Genomic DNA, 20,381 nt, shown 5'->3' on the forward strand with positions numbered 1-20,381 from the left:
TCTCACCTGGACAAAACAGATTTAGTATTCCTTAAAATGAATAAAAACAGTGAAATGCAAACCTGCAATAATTAAATGTATTAAATAACACAAATATCTTTTACGTATTTAATTCCATTTTATTAACCAATATCTTTGCTGCTGACCTTCGATGATGCAATTCAACCATATTACTAAAGCAAAAATGACATTTGTTTTCTTGTTTTTTTTATTGCTGAAGAGTGTTGAACTTTCTTCTCTTGCGTTCTATACTTCATGCAATCAAGGGCTGAGGCTTATTAATTTCACTTTTTGTGTGAAAGGGCCTTTACATTTGCCAAAATAGAAATTTTATATTAAAAACAAAACAAGCAAGTCGAGCCAAGATGAGAAAAAGTAACACAAAAGTAATGTAACGCATACTTTCCATTAAAAGTAACTCAATTAGTTACTTTTTGTAGCAATATTACGTTACTTTTAAAAGTAACTTTCCTCAACACTGGCCTCCTCGATTTTGAACTAGGCCTATTTTTTATTTTTGTCAGTTTAGTGTTTTGTTTTGTTTTTTAATTGAATGAGAAATATTTCATTAATATGACAAAGTATTTCAAATACTTTGATATTATAATTTATTTGGGTCTGCAAGTTTCATTAGCCTTAAATCCGCCCCTTCCTCCTCCCACAGTCCAGCCCCTCCAGCAGAGTTTGAGAGCGTCTGAACGATTCATTTGAAGAGCATCTGTGAGCACGCTGGCTCGAAGATTTTCAGTGTTTATAATTTCCTTATTAGCAGTTGAATAATCATTTGAGGAGCAATTATCCACCTCACTGAAGTAAAACAGGAGTAGTTCGTTGACCCACAGACTTGGTGGTGGAAAGCGTTTGTTCGCTTTAACTTGAGACAAGTTTCCACGTAGACTCAAATGTTTTATAACTTGTAACAGAGAACACGCCAAGACATGGTTTCAAAGCATGGAAACAGAAGACGTGACAGTTAGAGAGCAACTATTCCACGACCGAGTCCGAGAAACCATTGTGAGTTTTCCTCTCTTTGCTTCTCTTGTTTACATAGTATTATGATGCACCGCTTGCGGTCTGAATGCGCCCTTGTGTTTGTCCTAATGGAATTCAATAATAATTAATTCATTGTGTGAATGTTCTCATAAAATCATGATTTCACTGTGTTTGTGTTATTCTTGCTTATTATTTACAAAACACTTTGTTATAGCGTTATTGTCTACACAAAAGAGACCCTGAGGGATCCATTTGACTTTAATATTATACGTTAAGAACTATTACATGGTGATGCACAGCTGCTCATTGTAAAATTCAATGGCAAAGGATGAGACCGCTCATCTTTTTGTGATTCAGAGCTCATTTTGGTGAACAGATGAGCTTTTTGGCATCCTCTTGCGTGAAGATGTCTTTCAACACCTAATAAATTACAACTATAACTGAACTTCAGACCTCAAGAACCTTACAGCCAGAAAATTGGAGTTCACCTTTACTTCTTCACAATGTATCTCACTCATTTGGGGCTTATTTTTAAACCACTAATCTGGTAGATTATGCAAGTCACTATAAAAATATGACCTCCTAAAACTATAGATTAAATGACAATCTAATACATCACTTTAGAATTCTTGTCCTAATCTAGGTGAAGCAGTCATAGACATTGTTGACTTCATTTGTTTTTCTACGCAAGCTAAAACAATATTTTCAGACATTTTAAGTGGATATTCTCTTATTTATACATTCTTCTGTTCTGTTTTTGTCTGTGTGATGCAAAGATGTGATCCTCCTAGAAAATGAGAAATGCCTCTCTTAGTGAAATGCACAGATGGGTTACACTAGATAATGTAAATCAGACCCATTGTCCTGCCCTAGGCCATGGGCACCACAGAGCTTATTGATCCCTGTCTCTGATGCTTATCTGGGGTTTATAATTTAAACTGGTGGGCCATGACCTAAAAACACATCACTGGACTGTGATCACAGACTACAGGGAAAAACAGTGTTAAATGTAAAATTGCAAATAATAAAATACAAATAACCATGCAATTTTTTTTGTAGTTAGTGTAACAAATGGTCAAATCAGCTTTTAAAAAGGGTGGAGAAAATGGTTTACATATCTTTTGTTGTTGACGTACAAAGATGCGCACAATGCATACAATGTGCGTACAGTCAGACTGGCTCCGTCATTATGACATACTAATCAACTAAATATTAGGCTTGGTGATTCTTTACTGCTGATTAATCACTTATGCTGTTATTTATATATTTCAAGTTGTCATTGTTCATATTCGTTAATTTTCCATACAATTACTGTTGCATGAAAAACAGTTTTGGACTTGTGTTGGGTTGTCATTTGATGCCCAGTGTAAGTCCTGGATTTTGAAGTAAAACTGTTTGAGAACCACTGATTTAAATAAATCTGATTCAGACTTTAAAGTGATATATACATACTACCGTACAAAAAATGTTTGGGGTTGCTAATATTTTCTTTTATGTTTTTGAAAGTTTCTAATGCTCACCAATTTATTTGATTGAAAATACAGCTTTTTTTCAATTAAACAGTAATGCATGATTACAATTTAAAATAACTATTTATATTTTAAAATGACTATAATGATTTGAAATGTAATTTATTCCTGTGATGGCATTTATTTATTTATTATTATTATTATTTTTTATAAATTTTTCTTTTGATATTTCAAGAAATTTGCACTAACATCAAACAGTTGATAAAATTGTTACCACCCAAATCAGCTGAATTAAACCGAGAACGTGCACGGATGTTTTAATATGTAAGATAAAACCCTTTTCTGTAAATGGATCCTTGGGTGGAACTCAGAACTATAGAATTTCCACTTGTAAACCAAACACAACATTTATGACAATGTCAGTTTTGTGCTTGGTTGATCTTCAGGAGGAACAGTCTGTTTGAGGGAGGAGCAGGTTTGGCACGGTTCCCACTCTGTAGATGTGCAAGGAATGCAGTGCGTGTAATGCACTTTATTAACGTGCATATCTGAACATGTTACTTGGCCTTCAACAATAGAGGGTTTTGTACTCAAGCCCACAGATGTTTAATAGTGTTTACTAAGAAAGGATCTTCTTTATGATTGGATGCATTATTATTTGTTCCTCCTGAAAACCACTTAGAATTTTTTTGCATTTAATATTCACCAAAGTTCTATTCTAATCATTTCTAGTAATGGGTTCAGTTCTTCTGATCAAATCCGAATTTTTTTGCATTTAATATTCACCAAAGTTCTATTCTAATCATTTCTAGTAATGGGTTCAGTTCTTCTGATCAAATCCCGTTATTAATACAATTTTTTTTTTAATACTTTTTACTAATCTATCCCATGACTCCTCAAGTGTTGTTTTCTCATTGTGTCAATTCACGGTCACTCTATAGCTGACTGTTTTGCTAAATAGGCTGTTTCACTTGAGTAAATAGCTTGGGCTTGGTTCCAAGTCTCATTGTGCAGAGAGAATTACCCAGAGCATATAAATAAGCCTTAAGATTCAGAATGTTTGAGCTCAGCTGTTTAACCAGTCCTGCCAAATTGGTCAGAAAATACACTATAGATGACCTGGTTGCTTGTTCATCCTAAAACTACACTCGCATTATACAGTTAGTCACAATAACATTGACTCTTATTGATGAAGAGGTTTGAAAACATGCCCACCATTGCCCAATTAGATTATATTGAAATAGAAGATTTAGTTTCTTATCTTCTGTTTATTGACCTACAGAAACTGGTAAATATTGTCTCTGTCCACCCTTTTGGTTGTTTGAAAGGATTTAAAGGGATACTGCGCAAACAGTGACATTTCTGTCGTCACAAAGTGTCGTTACACACCTGTATGACCTTTCTTTCTAATGTGGAATTTCAGTGGAACACAAAAGAAGATGCTTTCAATGAGAGTCAGTTGAGTCCAGTGTTGTATTGGACCCCATTGACTTTCATTGTATAGCCCAAAAAAAATGTCTTTGACTGGCATTACAATAAGTCCGGACGTGTATTCTCATGTTATATCCAACTGTTTTGTGTTACGCAATCTTTTGTTTCAGTTTTCACATGCTATATTTTAGCTTGGCTGTTTTAACTTGTTGTTTGAGTAACCTGTTTTAGTCGAGTGAAAACAAGCTATTCAAATGCTGAGCAAACAAATGTGTGTGAACACCTTTCAGCGCTTCAGTGATCGTATCCCACAGATCTATTGTTTTCACTGTTGTTTGCACTTTGAAGACAAAATCCCAGTTTCCTGTCCTGTCCCGTCCCTCATCCCTCTTCCTCTCGCTGTCATTCTTCCTCTCTTTTATTGGACACATGGTGATTCAGAATTTTAGTTTTTTTCTTCAGTTCACTCAATATATCTCATACAAGACATAATCATGTCTTTTGTTTCATTTCTCAGAAGTATTGATTCTACATGCAGATCTTTTTTTTCTGAAATCAGGATAAAGGTTAATTATAGAATTAGACAGTTAATGTCATGCGGACAGATCCCACTGCAGCTCTCTCAGGATGAGAAGAGTCATGCATTGCCCTTCCTCCATGTTAAAATAGCACCAAAAGAGATATTGAAGAATAGCAGTCTGATGCCAGCATGTTACAGGAAATGTGTTTATCTGATTTTGGAGATTGTGGCTTTGGAGGTTTATTTTAAAGTAAAATGAGACATTGACATGAATTCAAGGTAATTGTGAAACCACGTCTATAAGCCATTTTTCACAACTCTTTTGCACAGGCAAAAGGTCATTAATTCATAAAATGTTACTTTTTATACTGTTTTACTCTTTCATCAACTTCTGTATTTGTTCTCTTCTGGTCAAATGTTGAGATGTTGCAGTATTATAATTTTTTTTTTTTATGGCTGTTATGATTTAGGAATTTAATTATTTTAAATTTAATGTTTTTTTTATTTTTACATTTTAGGGTGCTTCGACAACACACTACCATTGTGCAGTCAATAATACTTTATAGTAGTAGTAATAAATATTATAATACATAAACTAATACATTATTATTACTTATTATTGTAGGATATGCAATTAATGTTTAGCAGTATTAACATTTTAAATATGACCAACTGTTAAGTTATTGTGATAAATCTCTAAACATACTCTCTTAATGTCTAATTTGCCTGTAAATCTTTACTGTGTCTAATCTATTATCTAATCCCAGTTGTAACTGGTTTAACTCTTCATTTAAATTTGAGCTGTAATCTTCATCCTCCATCTGGTGCTGTTACCTTCATTCTCAAGTATTGTGGGTGTTCATTCATTTGGAATTCAGATTTCTAAGAAAAGGGACAGCTGGTATAAAAAAAATGACACTGTACTTACTGATTCACACTTGCTGATTCACTTTCTATTGCCACACGAATGACTGGTTTTTATATTCTGGGACACTAACTGCATTTTCTTCCATTATCTTTTATCAAGAATATGAAATGTATTTCTATAATATCTTTGACCGGTCCCGTCCCATCCCACCCCTTCACCAGTCTGTGTGTTATCATTAAGAACCAAATGTTCTTGATTAGGAGCTCTTATGTCACAGAGCTGTAAAGGCAATTTGGACTCCGCACAGCAGCGTGTATCAGTGATAATGGGGCCGTGTTGGAGTGTGTTTCATGACCTCTGCTCTGTAACTGGGTCTCTGTCTAACTTGTCCTTGATAACCTAAATTGGCATCACATCTAAGCAGCGTGTTTGCACAGCATGTCTTGTTGCTGCCTGTTGACAATTGTGTTGCTCATATTAACTGCGTGACTCATACTGCAGATGTCTGTGAAAATGTATGTCACCCCTGTTATTCTGCAAAGTGCCATTTACACCCAATCTTCCAAGAAAGATTTGAGGTTATTCCTTCATTGAACATGAAATGAAAAGTTTTGAAGAATGTTCACACTGCCCTCTTACATGTAATGAAATTGGCTGGAGAAGTGTAGGGATCTTAATATTCCTAGAAGGACTTTCTAAAATAGATGCATGCACTGTGTTTGGTGTCTTTTGAAATCATACCAAAGCTTTATGAGAGAAAGAAATCCTACAATATTTATATACAAGAAAATCCAAAATTTATATCGTTTGGCATATTAAAATCTGCTTAATCTTTTTTTTTTTTTTTCTTGAATGGGAAGCTGCAGTGCCTATTACTTTATGTAAATGTCATTTTTCAAATTGTACTGATGTTCTTCTATTTTCTCCGTTTTAGATTTGCGTGCTGCTTTTCATTTGCCTGTACATCTTATCGCACTTCATTCTCACTCACTTCAAGAAGAATGCTGAGTTTGTCACTGGTAAGTTTAACGTGACCCCCAGACCCTCTGCATTTGTTTGGCTTCATGCAGTCCAGTCCTTCAAAGCACACATGTGATTTGCTACAGCTGCTCTCCATTTGTTGGTCAGCACAACCTGACATGGTCATGCTCCTGCACTTTCCAAAAATGCTTTGTTTGGTACCCAGTCATGCTCAGATAGTGAAGTATTCAGTGTTATTGGCTGAATATCTGAAATCATCTTCAGCATAGAAGAGTCAAAGCTTCTGATTGCTGTCGACAGCAGTTATGTAACATCGAGGGAGGGCAGCAGTGGGGATGAGGAATGTTCCCGTGAGATAAACATAGGCCCCCTGCCCGAACACCATGCCTGAGATTTCATAAGAGAACACTACCTCATGTTTTGGTGTACACCCCATAATTGAACACTCTGCTCTTTCCCGGTTCTACTATACCTACTTTCAGTGGAAAATCTGAGGGATGTTTTCTTTTCTAGTGTCTCACTTTTGCAAAACACATCAGGCTTGTTTAGACTGTTGAAGGATTGTTAGGAACTGTCCACACAGGATGCATTCTTGTCCAAAACAGCTAAGTAAAGCAGAACAGAATGCAGGGGTCTAATCTTTTATCTTTTTTTTTGCTTTTTATAAATATAGGTCAGTGGAGAGCTGATAGGAAAGCTCTTGGACATCAGTTCAGACTTGAACCCTGGTCCCCATGAGCACAGCTGCTCCTATGTCATCACAACATTCAAATACGTCCATCTAGCACATGCTTACATTATCACAAATTAAAAAAATAGTGCAGAGGGATGTAAGAACATCCTGTTAAGACTCACTTAAAGAACATTGTGTACTGAACTGCAAGCCAAGCCATTGCCATTATTATACATATTCAAATTCAGGAACACAAACAGAATCACTTTACAAGATATTTTTGTCTTTTTGACACGTCCAAATCTCAAAGTCCAGTTTATAGTCTAAATGTGCACCGATCGTGGAGGGCTGAAGCTGTTTCTTCAGTTGCATATTGGCAGTTTTGAAGAATATGTGCACAGAACCTGTTTTGCATTAGGTCTGGAGCACTCCCAGGAAATGTCACACATATCTACCCTGCAGCAATGTCACATTGGGCATGTTTTACTTGTCTCACTTTGAGGTTTATTTTTCATTCTGTCTGCCTCATGTTCTCAATCCATCCCTGTTAATAATTCCTCTTGAAACGGATATTGTTTTTCTGCGCAAGCATAATGTAAAATCTAACAGCAAAGGCTTCCCAAGATTTCTTACAAATAATTTGTTTCAAATAAGGGTTTAAAAGTGTTGCGTTTACTTCATGGAATAGCTTCATGATAAATCTGGGTCATTGTGGGAGCTTGTTGTTTTGTTCAATGTAGTTTCAAGGCTGAATTGTGAGTCTAAACATTAGTATGTCTGCAGTAGGATAAATTTGTGGTGACAAACTCATTTCCTTTCCCTTTTTTTCCCACAGATGACATTGAGGATGCCACTGTCAACAAAATTGCGTAAGTTCTTTTTTTTTTTTTTTTTTATGTAGACTGCATGAATATTGGATTTTGGTCTGTTTTAGCCAAATATCTATTTAGGCGAGGAAGCTCAAATTCAGTCTGGCTCCATTTGAGTGTTTAACATCCCACTTTTCGCCATCCAATAAATTCCAAGTGCATGAAATCAGCTCCCACCCTACTTAGGTGGTTGATTCTTGTTTCACTCAGAAATGTCACATTATGGCAGTAAAATTGTACATTTCACAGCAATTCACACAGATTTGAAAGAAACTAAGCTGCAAAGGGCACCCTGCTGGTTGCTATTTTGCTTTTTATTAGTTTGCCCTGAATGGTTGTAAGAGGACAGTTTGCCCTTTGGTCTCCAGCGTGGTGTTTAACAACCACCTCCCTTCACAGCTGGCACTATGTCAAAGTAAATGATTGCAAAACACGTCCTCACCCTTCTTTGACTGTTTTTCTCACTCTGCAGGCTGTGGCTGTGTACATTCACACTCTCAGTGGCCGTATGTGCAGTGCTGCTCCTGCCCATCTCCATCCTGTCCAATGAAGTTCTGATCACATTCCCACACAGCTACTACATGCAGTGGCTCAATGGCTCACTCATCCGTGGTAAATACACACATTCACACACGAATAACTAATACATGTGCTTTGATTGCACATGTGGATTATGTGACTATAACACTGGTTTTCAAAGAGAATCAATACAGTTGCCATTCTAATTCACTTACAACTTCTTAAGTAGTATTTTGTTGCCTAGTCTGAACCAAAATGTAATTGTTTTTATTCCCACAAGGTCTTAGTATTATGTTATCACGTGTTGGGCATGGTGGCAAGTCTGCCAAGAGTATAATATGTTCTGGCTGTAAATCTAAGGCCACTATTTAGTTTAAAATCCACATTTTTGTTTGCGCTTTGATATTAAGTTTGTAGGCATATGATGAAATGCCTTTTCTAGTGTTTTGCAGTGCACGTGTAACACCAGATCTCATAAGCTGCAAGGATTGTACGTGATCACAATAGAATTAGCCAGGAAATCTCAAACCAACTGAGAAACAAACAGAACAAAAAGCTTTATAGCACTTTACAGGTACATTTGAAAAATTTTTAATATCACGAAAAAGGTCAATATTTTTTGTCACTCATTTCAGAAAGTGAAACCCATATATGATATAGATTCATTACACACAGAGTGAAATATTTCAAGCCTTTATTTCTTGAAATTTTGATGATAATGGCTTACAGATAATGAAAACCCAAAATTCAGTGTCTCAGAAAATTTGAATATTACATAAGATCAATAAAAAAAGGATATTTTAAACAAAAATGTCAGGCTTCTCAAAAGTATGTTCATTTCTATGCACTCAATACTTGGTTGGGCCTCCTTTTGCATGAATTACTGCATCAATGTGGCGTGGCATGGAGGCAATCAGCCTGTGGCACTGCTCCGGTGTAATGGAAGCCCAGGTTGCTTTGATAGCGGCCTTCAGGTCATCTGCATTGTTGGGTCTGGTGTCTCTCATCTTCCTCTTGACAATACCCCATAGATTCTCTATGGGGTTCAGGTCAGGCAAGTTTGCTGGCCAATCAAGCACAGTAACACCATGGTCATTGAACCAGCTTTTGGTACCTTTGGCAGTGTGGGCAGGTGCCAAGTCCTGCTGGAAAATGAAATCAGCATCTCCAGAAAGCTTGTCAGCAGAAGGAAGCATGAAGTACTCTAAAGTTTCCTTGTAGATGGCTGTGTTGACTGTAGACTTCATAAAACACAGTGGACCAACACCAGCAGATGACATGGCAGCCCAAATCATCACTGACTGTGGAAACTTCACACTGGACTTCAAGCAACATGGATTCTGTGCCTCTCCACTCTTCCTTCAGACTCTGGGACCTTGATTTCCAAATTAAATGCAAAACTTACTTTCATCTGAAACGAGGACTTTGAGCCACTGAGCAACAGTCCAGTTATTTTTCTCCACAGCCCAGGTAAGATGCTTCTGACGTTGTCTCTGGTTCAGAAGTGGCTTGGTAGCACTTTTCCTGAAGACGTCTGAGCGTGGTGACTCTTGATGCACTGACTCCAGCTTCAGTCCACTCCTTGTGAAGCTCTCCCAAGTGTTTGAATCGGCTTTGCTTGACAGTATTCTCAAGCTTGCAGCCATCCCTGTAGCTTGTGCACCTTTTCCTACCCAAATTCTTCCTTCCAGTCAACTTTGCATTTTATATGCTTTGATACAGCACTCTGTAAACAGCCACACCTTTCAGTAATGACCCTCTGTGACTTACCCTCTTTGTGGAGGGCGTCAATGTTCGTCTTCTGGATCATTGCCAAGTCAGCAGTCTTTCCCATTATTGTGGTTTCAAAGAACAAGAGATACCCGGAATTTATACTGTAGGGATTGAAACTCAAATGTAAATATTATAATATTTTGAGATACTGATTTTTGACTTTCATGAGCTGTAAGCTCTAATCATCAAAATTAAAACAAAAACTTTTGAAATGTTTTACTTATAATGAATCTAAAATATATGAAAGTTTCACTTATTGAAATATTTCCAAGAAAAAATTGACTTTTTCATGATATTCCAATTTTTTGAGATGTACCTGAGATGAAGAGCTAGTTGAAGTTAGTATGGCACATGGTTGCCTCCTAGTGGTTAGCAAGTGGTTAGTAAGTTAGTAAGTGATGTATTTTTTTGTATTTCACCAATTTACCTCAGCTCTTTTGAACACACAATATAATCCATACTTAAACATCGTTGATTTATACTACTGTTCCAGAGTTTGTTTGTTTTTTAAATGTTTTTTGTTTGTTTGCTTTTTTTAAAAGCATTATCTTTTGCTTGCAAAATTTTATAAAAAATAAAACTAATATTCTTCTGATGGCAAAGCTGAAATTCAGCAGCCATTGCTCCAATGTCACATGGTCCTTCAGAAATCGAAAATGCTCTCAATTTTAATCAGTTATGATTCAGTGCTTATTAAGAAACATTTCTTGTGTTATTACCGATGTTGAAAACCGTTGTGCTGATTAATATTTTTGTGAAAATTGATACATTTCACAAACTTTCACGAAACGGCATTCCTTTGAAATAGAAATCTTTACCTTTGTAACCTTCACTGTCCATTTTGATCAATTTACTTTATCCTTGCTGAATAAAAGTATAAAAATTCTTACTCACCCCAACTTTTGAACAGTAGTGTGCAGTGTTGGGGAAAGTTACTTTTAAAAGTAGTGCATTACAATATTGTGTTACTCCCTAAAAAAGTAACCAATTACGTTACTTAGCTACTTTTTATGGAAAGTAATGCGTTACGTTACTTTTGCGCTACTTTTTAAATATTAATACAAGAAGTTCTAATTATAGCAAATGTAAAAGCCCTTTCACACCAAAAAGTGTAATGAATAAACCTCAGGCTGAAGGAAAAGTAAATCCACGTCTGTAAAGTAGAACGCAGGAGAAGAGGGTTCAACAATAAAAAAAACAATGGAGCGCAATTATTAGTTTATCTAAAGTCATTTTTGCTTATTAGTATGGTTGAACTGGATCATCAAAAGTCAGCAGCAAAGACATTGGTTAATAAAATGGGATTAGATACATTTGTGTTGTTTAACAATTCTTGCAGGTTGCGTCATATTCTGAGTTTGCATTTCACTGTTTTAATTCATTTTGATGAACACTAAATCTGTTTTTTGTGAGTGGGATGAATTAATGCACATTCACATTTAGTCTAGAACTACAGTAACAGCATGTTCACACAGCCCACTGTCAGTCAATAAATGTGAAAAAAGTGGCATTACTTTTTTGTAAAAGTAACTCAGATATTTTCTTGTAAATTAAAAATGAATGCGTTACTTTACTAGAAACTTAAAAAAAGTAATATTACGTAACTCGCGTTACTTGTAATGCATTACCCCCGACACTGGTAGTGTTGTGGTTGTGGGTTTTTGCTTTTTAATATGGTAAGAGTACAATATTTTCATTTACTTACTCATTCTCTGCTCTGTCTCTTTTTCAGGCTTGTGGAACCTAGTCTTCTTATTCTCAAACCTTTCGTTGGTCTTCCTCATGCCATTTGCTTATTTCTTTACTGAATCCGAAGGATTTGCTGGGTCCAAAAAGGTAAAAAATGTAATTAGTGTAACAGTAAACGCAAATACAGAACATTTGAACTCAGTTCTGTGTCTGATGTCCATTTGATTCTTTTTTTTTTTTTCTTTTTTCTCCTCTGAAAGGGCATTATGGCGCGAGTCTATGAGACTGCTGTAATGCTGCTGCTGCTCAGTCTGCTGGTGCTGGGCATTGTTTGGGTGGCATCAGCCCTCATCCATCACAACACTGCCCGTGAGAGTCTTTATGGTGAGGCTATGATGCATTAGAGTACAACTTGTTCGGTCTCTTTGATTGTGTTCAATTAAATGGAGGACAGTTTATAATGCCATCTCAACTCTCAAATATCCTCTTAATTGAATAAGTGCAAGATAAACAAATAGTTTTAGTAACAGTCTGCTTTTTCTCTTGTGCTTTTCAGACCTGTGGGACTATTACCTGCCTCATCTTTATTCTGGAATCTCACTCTTTGGAGTTTTGCTGCTTTTGTGTAAGTGTATTTGAGTGTGTGTGTATATATATAATTTTTATTTTTTTTTATAAATCATTTACTGTTAATGTTTAGTTTGGTATTTGATTTTCTGTAAATATAGATTTTTTTTTTTTGTCTTGTAACAGTGTGCACACCCTTTGGGCTTTCACGTATGTTTAGCGTCACTGGGAGCTTATTGATCAAACCTCGGGTAGGTGGACAAGATACCTCTTAATTTCTTTTGATTGTGATATATTTCCACAGGGGTCAGTATGTTTTAAAAAAATTTATGAAAGAAGTCACTTATGCTCACAAAGACTGCATTTATTTGGTCAAAAATACAGTAAAAACTGTAAAAATAACCTTTCTATTTTAATGTTTTACAATGTAGTTTATTCCTGTGACAGTGTATATATTTTTCAGGATGAATAGAAAGTTAAAAAGAACAGAGAGGACAGATTCTATTGAAATATATATTTTTAACATTATACGTGTCTTTGCTTCCTTTGCTGTCACTTTTAATGTATCCTTGCTGAAGAAAAGTATTAATATTTAAAACATCTTACTGACCCCGAATGTTTTGAAAGACATTGTAAATATTTGAGGAATTATAAGTATGAAGTTTTGTCGTCTTTATTTATTTATTTTTTTTTAAGTTGTTGGAGAACCTAGAAGAGACAATGAACTGCACAGCATTTGAAGAGGCCTCTCTGTCCAGGAAGTTGAAAAGTGAGTGTCAGGATGTGAGAAAGACATACTTGCTGCTAAGGAAGTGACCCCACCTACTAAAAAATGTATCTCTCTTTCTCTCATTTTCTTTTTCTTTTTAATGTCCAAAGAAGCTTTACTGGCATGTTGAACAAGGATTTACATTTTCAAAAAAAAATTAAATCCTGAACTCTTATACACGTTCTATCAATTTTTTCAGGTAACACCTCCTGTTGGATCAGTGCAAATATAGAGGCCATCAATAATGAACTTTTGAGTGTGCAGTCCAAACGCATTGCTTTAGGTACAAACATGTCTCTTAAAGTGTTTGAAAACATCAATTAGCTATCATGAATTGCTTCATCCTAGTTTCTTCCATTATAGAGCTGCGGAAAAGAGCTTCTCCTTGGCAACGCAACCTGGGATACCCAGTGGCCATGCTGCTGCTTTTAGCTTTAACTGTAAGAGTAAACCTTGTGGAATACAGAATACTTAGACTGACTACAATTATACCCTTGTGTTAAACCCAAATTGATGGTCTTTCTCAGGCAGTGTCTGTGCTGATGGTGTGTTTCCATGTGCTCGAACTGCTCTTCGATGAGTCTGCCATGCCTAGAGGAATGGAGGTGAGATGCATGACAATGGCGCATTTAAATTTGTCATTAGATGGACCTATAAATGTAATTGATGTTAAAAGATTCAAGGACATTTTCGTAGTTTAATTTACTCACCCTCATGTGCTACTAAAGCATTATAATAGTAGTCCATAGATGATTTCATTAATAATTCATTATCAAAATCTCACAATGGTTGTTTTTTTCTGTTGCAGGACCCTCACTTGGGCCTTGCCTCATTCTCCATGTTCGGTTCTCTGGGAGCTACAGTGCAGGTGGTCATCATTTTGTATCTCATGGTCTCCTCCGTCGTTGGATTCTATAGCTCTCCACTTTTCACCGGTTTGCTGCCACGTGCACAGGACACAACCCTCACACAGGTACAGAGATCCCTCATAGTCATGAAACAGCTGTGGGAATGGTGCTGGATATCTCACATTCAGATGCTGTGGCTCTTTATAATCAAATTAAATCATTGTTTGTGTCTCTCTCCACAGATTATAGGGAACTGTGTTTCTCTTTTAATACTCAGTTCAGCCTTGCCTGTTTTCTCCCGCACATTGGGTAAGTATTTTAAAATGACTAGCCATTATTTAATAGCTTTTTAATATGTAAAATTGTATTTAATAGTGCCATAGTTTTAAAGTCTGTTGTAGGCCAAGATACAATTTGCACTTTTTTTCTGCACTGATTTCAGGGAAAAATCTGGTAAATCATTTAACTGTTTTATTTAAACATTAAAAAAATTAATAAAAAACAGGTATGGGATCAAATTCCCGCCAAAAGTATTGCAGCCACGTATATAAAAAAATAACAAGTGTGAAACCAAAATTTAAAAACTCGAGTATAAATGTAAAAATGAAAGCAAAGTTTTCAGAATAGCAAACAATGGTCAAAGATCAAAAAATAAGCGTGAATCACAAATTTAATAATGCATTTTTAAAAAATAAGCATGAATCAAAACTCTAAACACATTTAAAATTATATTGCACAAAACTGAAATACTCATGCAAAATTATCCGACTCGCACACAAAATCATGTTTTCTTTGGTTATATTTCTCATTTTATTTTTGTGCTCTCTGACATTTTATGCTCATATTGTTGATTTACATGTAGTATTTTTCAATCTGTGACCGCTGTTTGCTATTCTGAAAACTGCTTTCATTTTTCAGTTTTGTGCAATATATTTTTACTTCGGTTTTTAAATTTTGGTGTCACGATTGTTGTTGTTTTTTGACATGACTGCAATACTTTTGGCAGGAATTTGATTCCATACCTTCAGGGCAACTTCTTTATGAATCACAAGTTCAGTTTTGTAATGCTGTTTATCCACAAGAGGGCACTAAGCATCAATATTTCAGCAATATGTTTCCATTGTGCATTACAATTAGGAAAATATTTTACTTTATACGTTCTTTATATTCTTCTTTTTCCATGTAATTTCATGTAGGAATCACAAGGTTTGATCTGCTTGGAGACTTTGGACGGTATAACTGGCTTGGCAGTTTCCACATTGTTTTCCTGTACAACGTGCTTTTTGCTGGACTCACATCCGCCTGCCTCATCAACACAGTCACATGGGCCTTGCAAAGAAAACTCATCCGTGCCTTTGGTTAGTTGCTATTTATTTATTTATTAGATAAGGATGATCCATGAATAGCATTTTTCATTAATTTACAGTGGTGTGAAAGTGTTGGCCCCCTTCCTGATTTTTAATTTTTTTGCATGTTTGTCACACTTTAATGTTTCAGATCATCAAACAAATTTAAATATTAATCAAAGATAACACAAGTAAACACAATATGCAGTTTTTGAATGAAGTTTTTTATTATGAAGGGAAAACAAAATCCAAACCCAAATGGCCCTGTGTGAAAAAGTGCTTGCCCCCTAAACCTAATAACTGGTTGGGCCACCCTTAGCAGCAACAACTGCAATCAAGCGTTTGCGATAACTTGCAATGAGTCTGTTACAGCGCTGTGGAGGAATTTTGGCCCACTCATCTTGGCAGAATTGTTGTAATTCAGTCACACTGGTGGGTTTTCGAGCATGAACCGCCTTTTGAAGGTCATGCCACAGCATCTCAATAGGATTCAGGTCAGGACTTTGACTAGGCCACTCCAAAGTCTTCATTTTGTTTTTCTTCAGCCATTCAGAGGTGGATTTGCTGGTGTGTTTTGGATCATTGTCCTGCTGCAGAACCCAAGTTCGCTTCAGCTTGAGGTCACGAACAGATGGCCGGACATTGTCCTTCAGGATTTTTTGGTAGACAGCTGAATTCATGGTTCCATTTATCACAGCAAGTCTTCCAGGTCCTGAAGCAGCAAAACAGCCCCAGACCATCACACTACCACCACCATATTTTACTCTTGGTATGATGTTCTTTTTCTGAAACGCTGTGTTACTTTTACACCAGATATACTTACTTACTTTTGTCATTTAGCAGACGCTTTTGTCCAAAGCGACTTACAAATAAGAAAAAGTAACTAAAACTAAAAGTTACAACTCTATAAATACTATATACCCACATATTTAAGAAATTAAATAAAATTGACACATGCATATAACAACATTTCAATAATAAATATATAAATGAATAAACTAAAATAAAAAGCGATACTTCTATCCCTTGGTCTTCATACTAAGAGGGCTTCACACGACGACTGCCGCAGTATAATAACCTTTTTTATACCAATCCAACAAATCACCATTTCAATTCAGCTGGACCCACGTTCCTGTTTATCAACTAAAAATGGCCAAGCAAGTGCACACACTGACAAGATAGGCGGTACAGTACGAGACCAAACGCGATTTCAGCACCTCTCAACAAGATGTAATGGGACACACACCTTCCAAAAAGTTCAACTTTTGTCTCGTCAGTCCACAGAGTGTTTTCCCAAAAGTCTTGTTTCCCACAGGGCCATGTGGGTTTGGATTTTGTTTTCCCTTCATAAAAAAAAAACCCTTCATTTAAAAACTGCATGTTGTGTTTACGTGTGTTATCTTTGATTAATATTTAAATTTGTTTGATCTGAAACATTAAAGTGGGACAAACATGCAAAAAAATAAATCAGGAAGGGGGCCAACACTTTTTCACACCACTGTATACATGTATATGTATATGTGTATGTATGTATTTAAATATAAATCTATTTCTTAAAAAAATAACTCTTTATACAATACAATACGTAATATTTAAACCTGTGGATATACTTTTAAAGCCCTTTATTTTTTCCATTACACCACAAATGCTGTCTATACCCCTTCAACTTGTATTGAACCCAGAACATTCCTTTCGTAATGGTTAATTCTAATGTTTATCTCAAGGAAAACGTGTGAGGGGAAAGATTTGTGCATGTACGCATTGTATCTTTAAAGGACAAGGGGTGTGCTACGCTGCCATTTGCCAGTGTTTGTAGTTAGTCTTTGGGTGAGGTGTTCCCCGCACAGGCCATGTTTCTCTATGGGTAGGTCTCTTTCCTCAGATAGAAAAAGCACAATTCTCTCAGGAAAGTGAGAGGGGACAGAAGGGGATAAGGGTTCCTTGGGGACCTCAGGGCGTCAAACTCCTCCTGGAAGACACACCCATCGCCCTCCGCCCAATACAAACAAAACTGCTGAATATGAACACACACTTGCACTAATAGACCATCTTCAGATAGCATCTCTTTTTCTTTACTCCCCCAACTGCTTTTGTTCTTTGATTAATTAGTTTGCTTTTAACCCAAACATTGCATGCCAAAATGACCTTTTCTGGTTGTTAGATCATGTTGTTTACTCTCCTTTTTTCCTTTCTCCAGGTCTCCACAGACTGCCTCTGACTGTGTCTCGATCAACTATCCCTCTCAAACTACTCCTAGCCAATGGGCTCTCAAAGATTCATTGAAGAGCAATCAGCTTTTTGATGCATCATTGGCTACTGAAGCCTTTTACCTTCTGGAGAAGGTTCTGGATCCCAGTCTATGGCTTTCTCCTATTGGACCAGAGCTATTTTGTGTCCATTTTAGGTGAACAATAGTCACCAAAGATGTTTACAAAGGTTGCCTGAACAAGATACGTTGACCGATGAGACCTTCTAAGTGGGATTCTGCAACTGCAGTTTTATGCATTGTTTACGTCAGTAATATGTAGGCTTATTACTGCATTAAATAAAGGGATGTCACATCACTGGACGCATTGAACAAATGCCATATGAAAAATGAACAATGGCTACAGAGGACTTTGACATGCATCCAGACAGGAGAGCTATTTCAGAGGATGACATCATAGCCATGACCACGTTTCCTTTTCCTGGTGGTGGAATGAGAATGTTGAGTTTTGTCCTGGTGGGCCCCCTCGCTTTCTCATTGTGTATCACTATTTTTAGTGTCATCCAGTGAATTCAGTTCTGTGGGTCCTTATTGCACTGGCATTGAAGTCCAGTCTGATGGGGTTTGTCTGCTTCTAAATGAAGTGAAGAGCCTTGAGAAAAGGGATGAAAGGATAACAAGTGACAGTGATCTTGGAGATGATGTTCATTGTGAGAAAACAAATGGGGTTCTAGTTTGTGAAATACTTTTTGTAGAGTTTAGGTTTTTAAATGTCTGTTTAAAAAAGATGACTGACAGTGATTTCAAGCTTTAGGCCAAGACAGCTGTGAATGTTTGGGGATTTTGTTCCCTTGTTTTGTTATTTAATATGTGAATCTTTAATGTGCAATATCGTATTATGAAACATCGACACAATCTAACTTGACTTCCTTTCAGAAACTTGTGCTGATGACCAAAAGAAGGTGTTTGGCCCATTTAAGAACACCTTGAGCAATAAGGTCAACGTTCGGTTAGTTCTTATGTTTTGGGTTGAGCTATGTTGAGGGACAATCAACGCACATGAACATTTCTTGTTTCACGGACACTAAGTTGCTGTGGTTTCATAAATGTGGACTTTTTTTGATTCGGTAATCACTCGTTTTATGTAGTGCAGTATTATGGTGTACATATTTGCTGATCAAACTGTTGTTTATTCTTTTGTATGATTGTTATTTATGAATTTTCTTCTGTATCTTCTATTTTTAAACAAATGTCCTTCAAGCAGTGGCCAGTAGAGGACAGTGTGCCACAAATCCATCATTACAACATCTCTATCCTTCGGGTTCTTTCTCAGCCATATTTTAATAACATGATACTGGCATAAAACTGATTTTCTTTTTCTTTGAGTATCATTTACTGTAATTTAGCTATTCAAATATGAATGTGAATCATTGCTTAAAGGGATAGTTCGCAAAAAAAATGAAAATTGTCGTTTACTCGCCTTCATGTTGTTCCATACCTGTATGACTTTGTTTCTTTTGTGGAACACAAAGTAAGACATTTTGTGAACGTTTGACAACATTTTGAAGAATGTTGAAGACATTCTAAAACCACATTGGACCCACTAACAATAGATCTTTTTCCAAATATTATCTTGTTCATACAGGTTTGTAACAAAGTGAGTATAGGTTAAATGATGACACTTCATTTTTGGATGAACTATCCCTTTAAGTTTCTATTCTCACAAAATGTTTTTTTACCGCTCAGAAATACTGGATTTATATGATGACAGACTGTCTGTCCTGCATTACTGGATCATAAATGAATGTCTGTTTTACTTCATTATTACAGAATTCTTTCAGGGAACAAAAATACAGTGAGCATTACTCATTTTTAGAAAGAAATTGCTGACATTTTAGTTTAGAAATATCCAGCTGCAAGTCAAGGTTAGCACCTGTGACACACCATTTCTTTTCATTCCCTTTGAAATGTAGAGAAAAGAACAATAAATGTGTTTACACCTGTTTTTCCAAGCAATGTGTCATTTGTGAGTCATTTTAAACCCATTTTTGGTTCTGTATCTGCTGAAGACCTTTCCGTAGAGGTCAGCATACATTTCTTGCCATCTGAGCACCTGACCACTGCTTCAATGGCGCCGTGGTGGTTATGTTTAGCTCTGGTGTTAGTGTGCTTGTCTGTCCATACATCTTCCCTCAGCTGTCCCTCCGCCCGGCTTTAATCAGGGTCTTTATTTTGCCCTGGGTCTGTCAGCAGGCCCGTAGAGACGCCGCTGCTGACCCATCCTGTGCTTTCCCCTCACGGATGCCCATGGCAGATAAAAGCCCTACATCATCAGGAGAGTGCAAACCTCTCGCTTTCACCCCCCACCTCTATATCGTCCATCCGTTTTCCTCGTTGAGTGTTCATTTCCTTTGCCTTTTTTCTTTTCTCTTAAAGCAGAAAAAGAAATCCCGGCCTCTGATTCTGATTTGTCTGTCTTGATTTTTGTTTTCTCTCTGTTTCTTGTGCTCTTTGTTGGATGTTCTGATTGAGCTAAAAAGTGGGATTTGTTTACTGTTGAATTTCCTCTTCTAAAGCAGCTTTACCAAGAAGCTTTTACTGAAACCGCAAATTTTAGGCAGTGAGTTTAAGCAGACTCGGGTCGGACTCGGGCCGGTAATTCTAATTAGCTGTCGGACGTGGGCCGGGCTAGGGCTAGGGCCTGAGTGTCTCAGGCCAGGGCCGGGCTAGGGCCTACATTTGAGGCCCGTGCAGGGCTCTAATGTATATACATTGTTTAAGATGCTACATTACTTCTAAGTCACTAATCAAAATTTGTGATATTGATCATGTGAACTCAAACTAACAAACTGATGTACTT

At 36.6% G+C, this 20,381-nt stretch overlaps 1 protein-coding gene across 2 annotated transcripts; it reads left to right on the forward strand.

Moving 5' to 3' along the window:
* Window positions 1–679: 679 nt before the first annotated feature.
* On the forward strand, window positions 680–19,533 carry LOC306860552 (limb region 1 homolog-like protein). 2 transcript variants are annotated; one of them, XM_079402296.1, is made up of 16 exons: window positions 680–1,014; window positions 6,216–6,300; window positions 7,771–7,804; window positions 8,277–8,416; window positions 11,829–11,932; window positions 12,046–12,169; window positions 12,342–12,410; window positions 12,539–12,603; window positions 13,049–13,121; window positions 13,321–13,404; window positions 13,485–13,561; window positions 13,649–13,726; window positions 13,930–14,094; window positions 14,212–14,278; window positions 15,166–15,327; window positions 17,513–19,533. In XM_079402296.1, exons 1-16 carry the CDS (start codon window positions 952–954, stop codon window positions 17,596–17,598), a joined length of 1,476 nt encoding a protein of 491 aa, XP_079258422.1. In that variant the 5' UTR covers window positions 680–951; the 3' UTR covers window positions 17,599–19,533. The 2 variants fall into 2 exon arrangements, with proteins under 2 accessions (XP_079258422.1, XP_079258421.1); XM_079402295.1 differs by having other exon boundaries at window positions 701–1,014; window positions 13,930–14,278.
* Window positions 19,534–20,381: the final 848 nt, after the last annotated feature.

The sequence above is a fragment of the Barbus barbus genome (assembly GCF_936440315.1).
Source record: "Barbus barbus genome assembly, chromosome: 41".
NCBI lineage: Eukaryota > Metazoa > Chordata > Actinopteri > Cypriniformes > Cyprinidae > Barbus > Barbus barbus.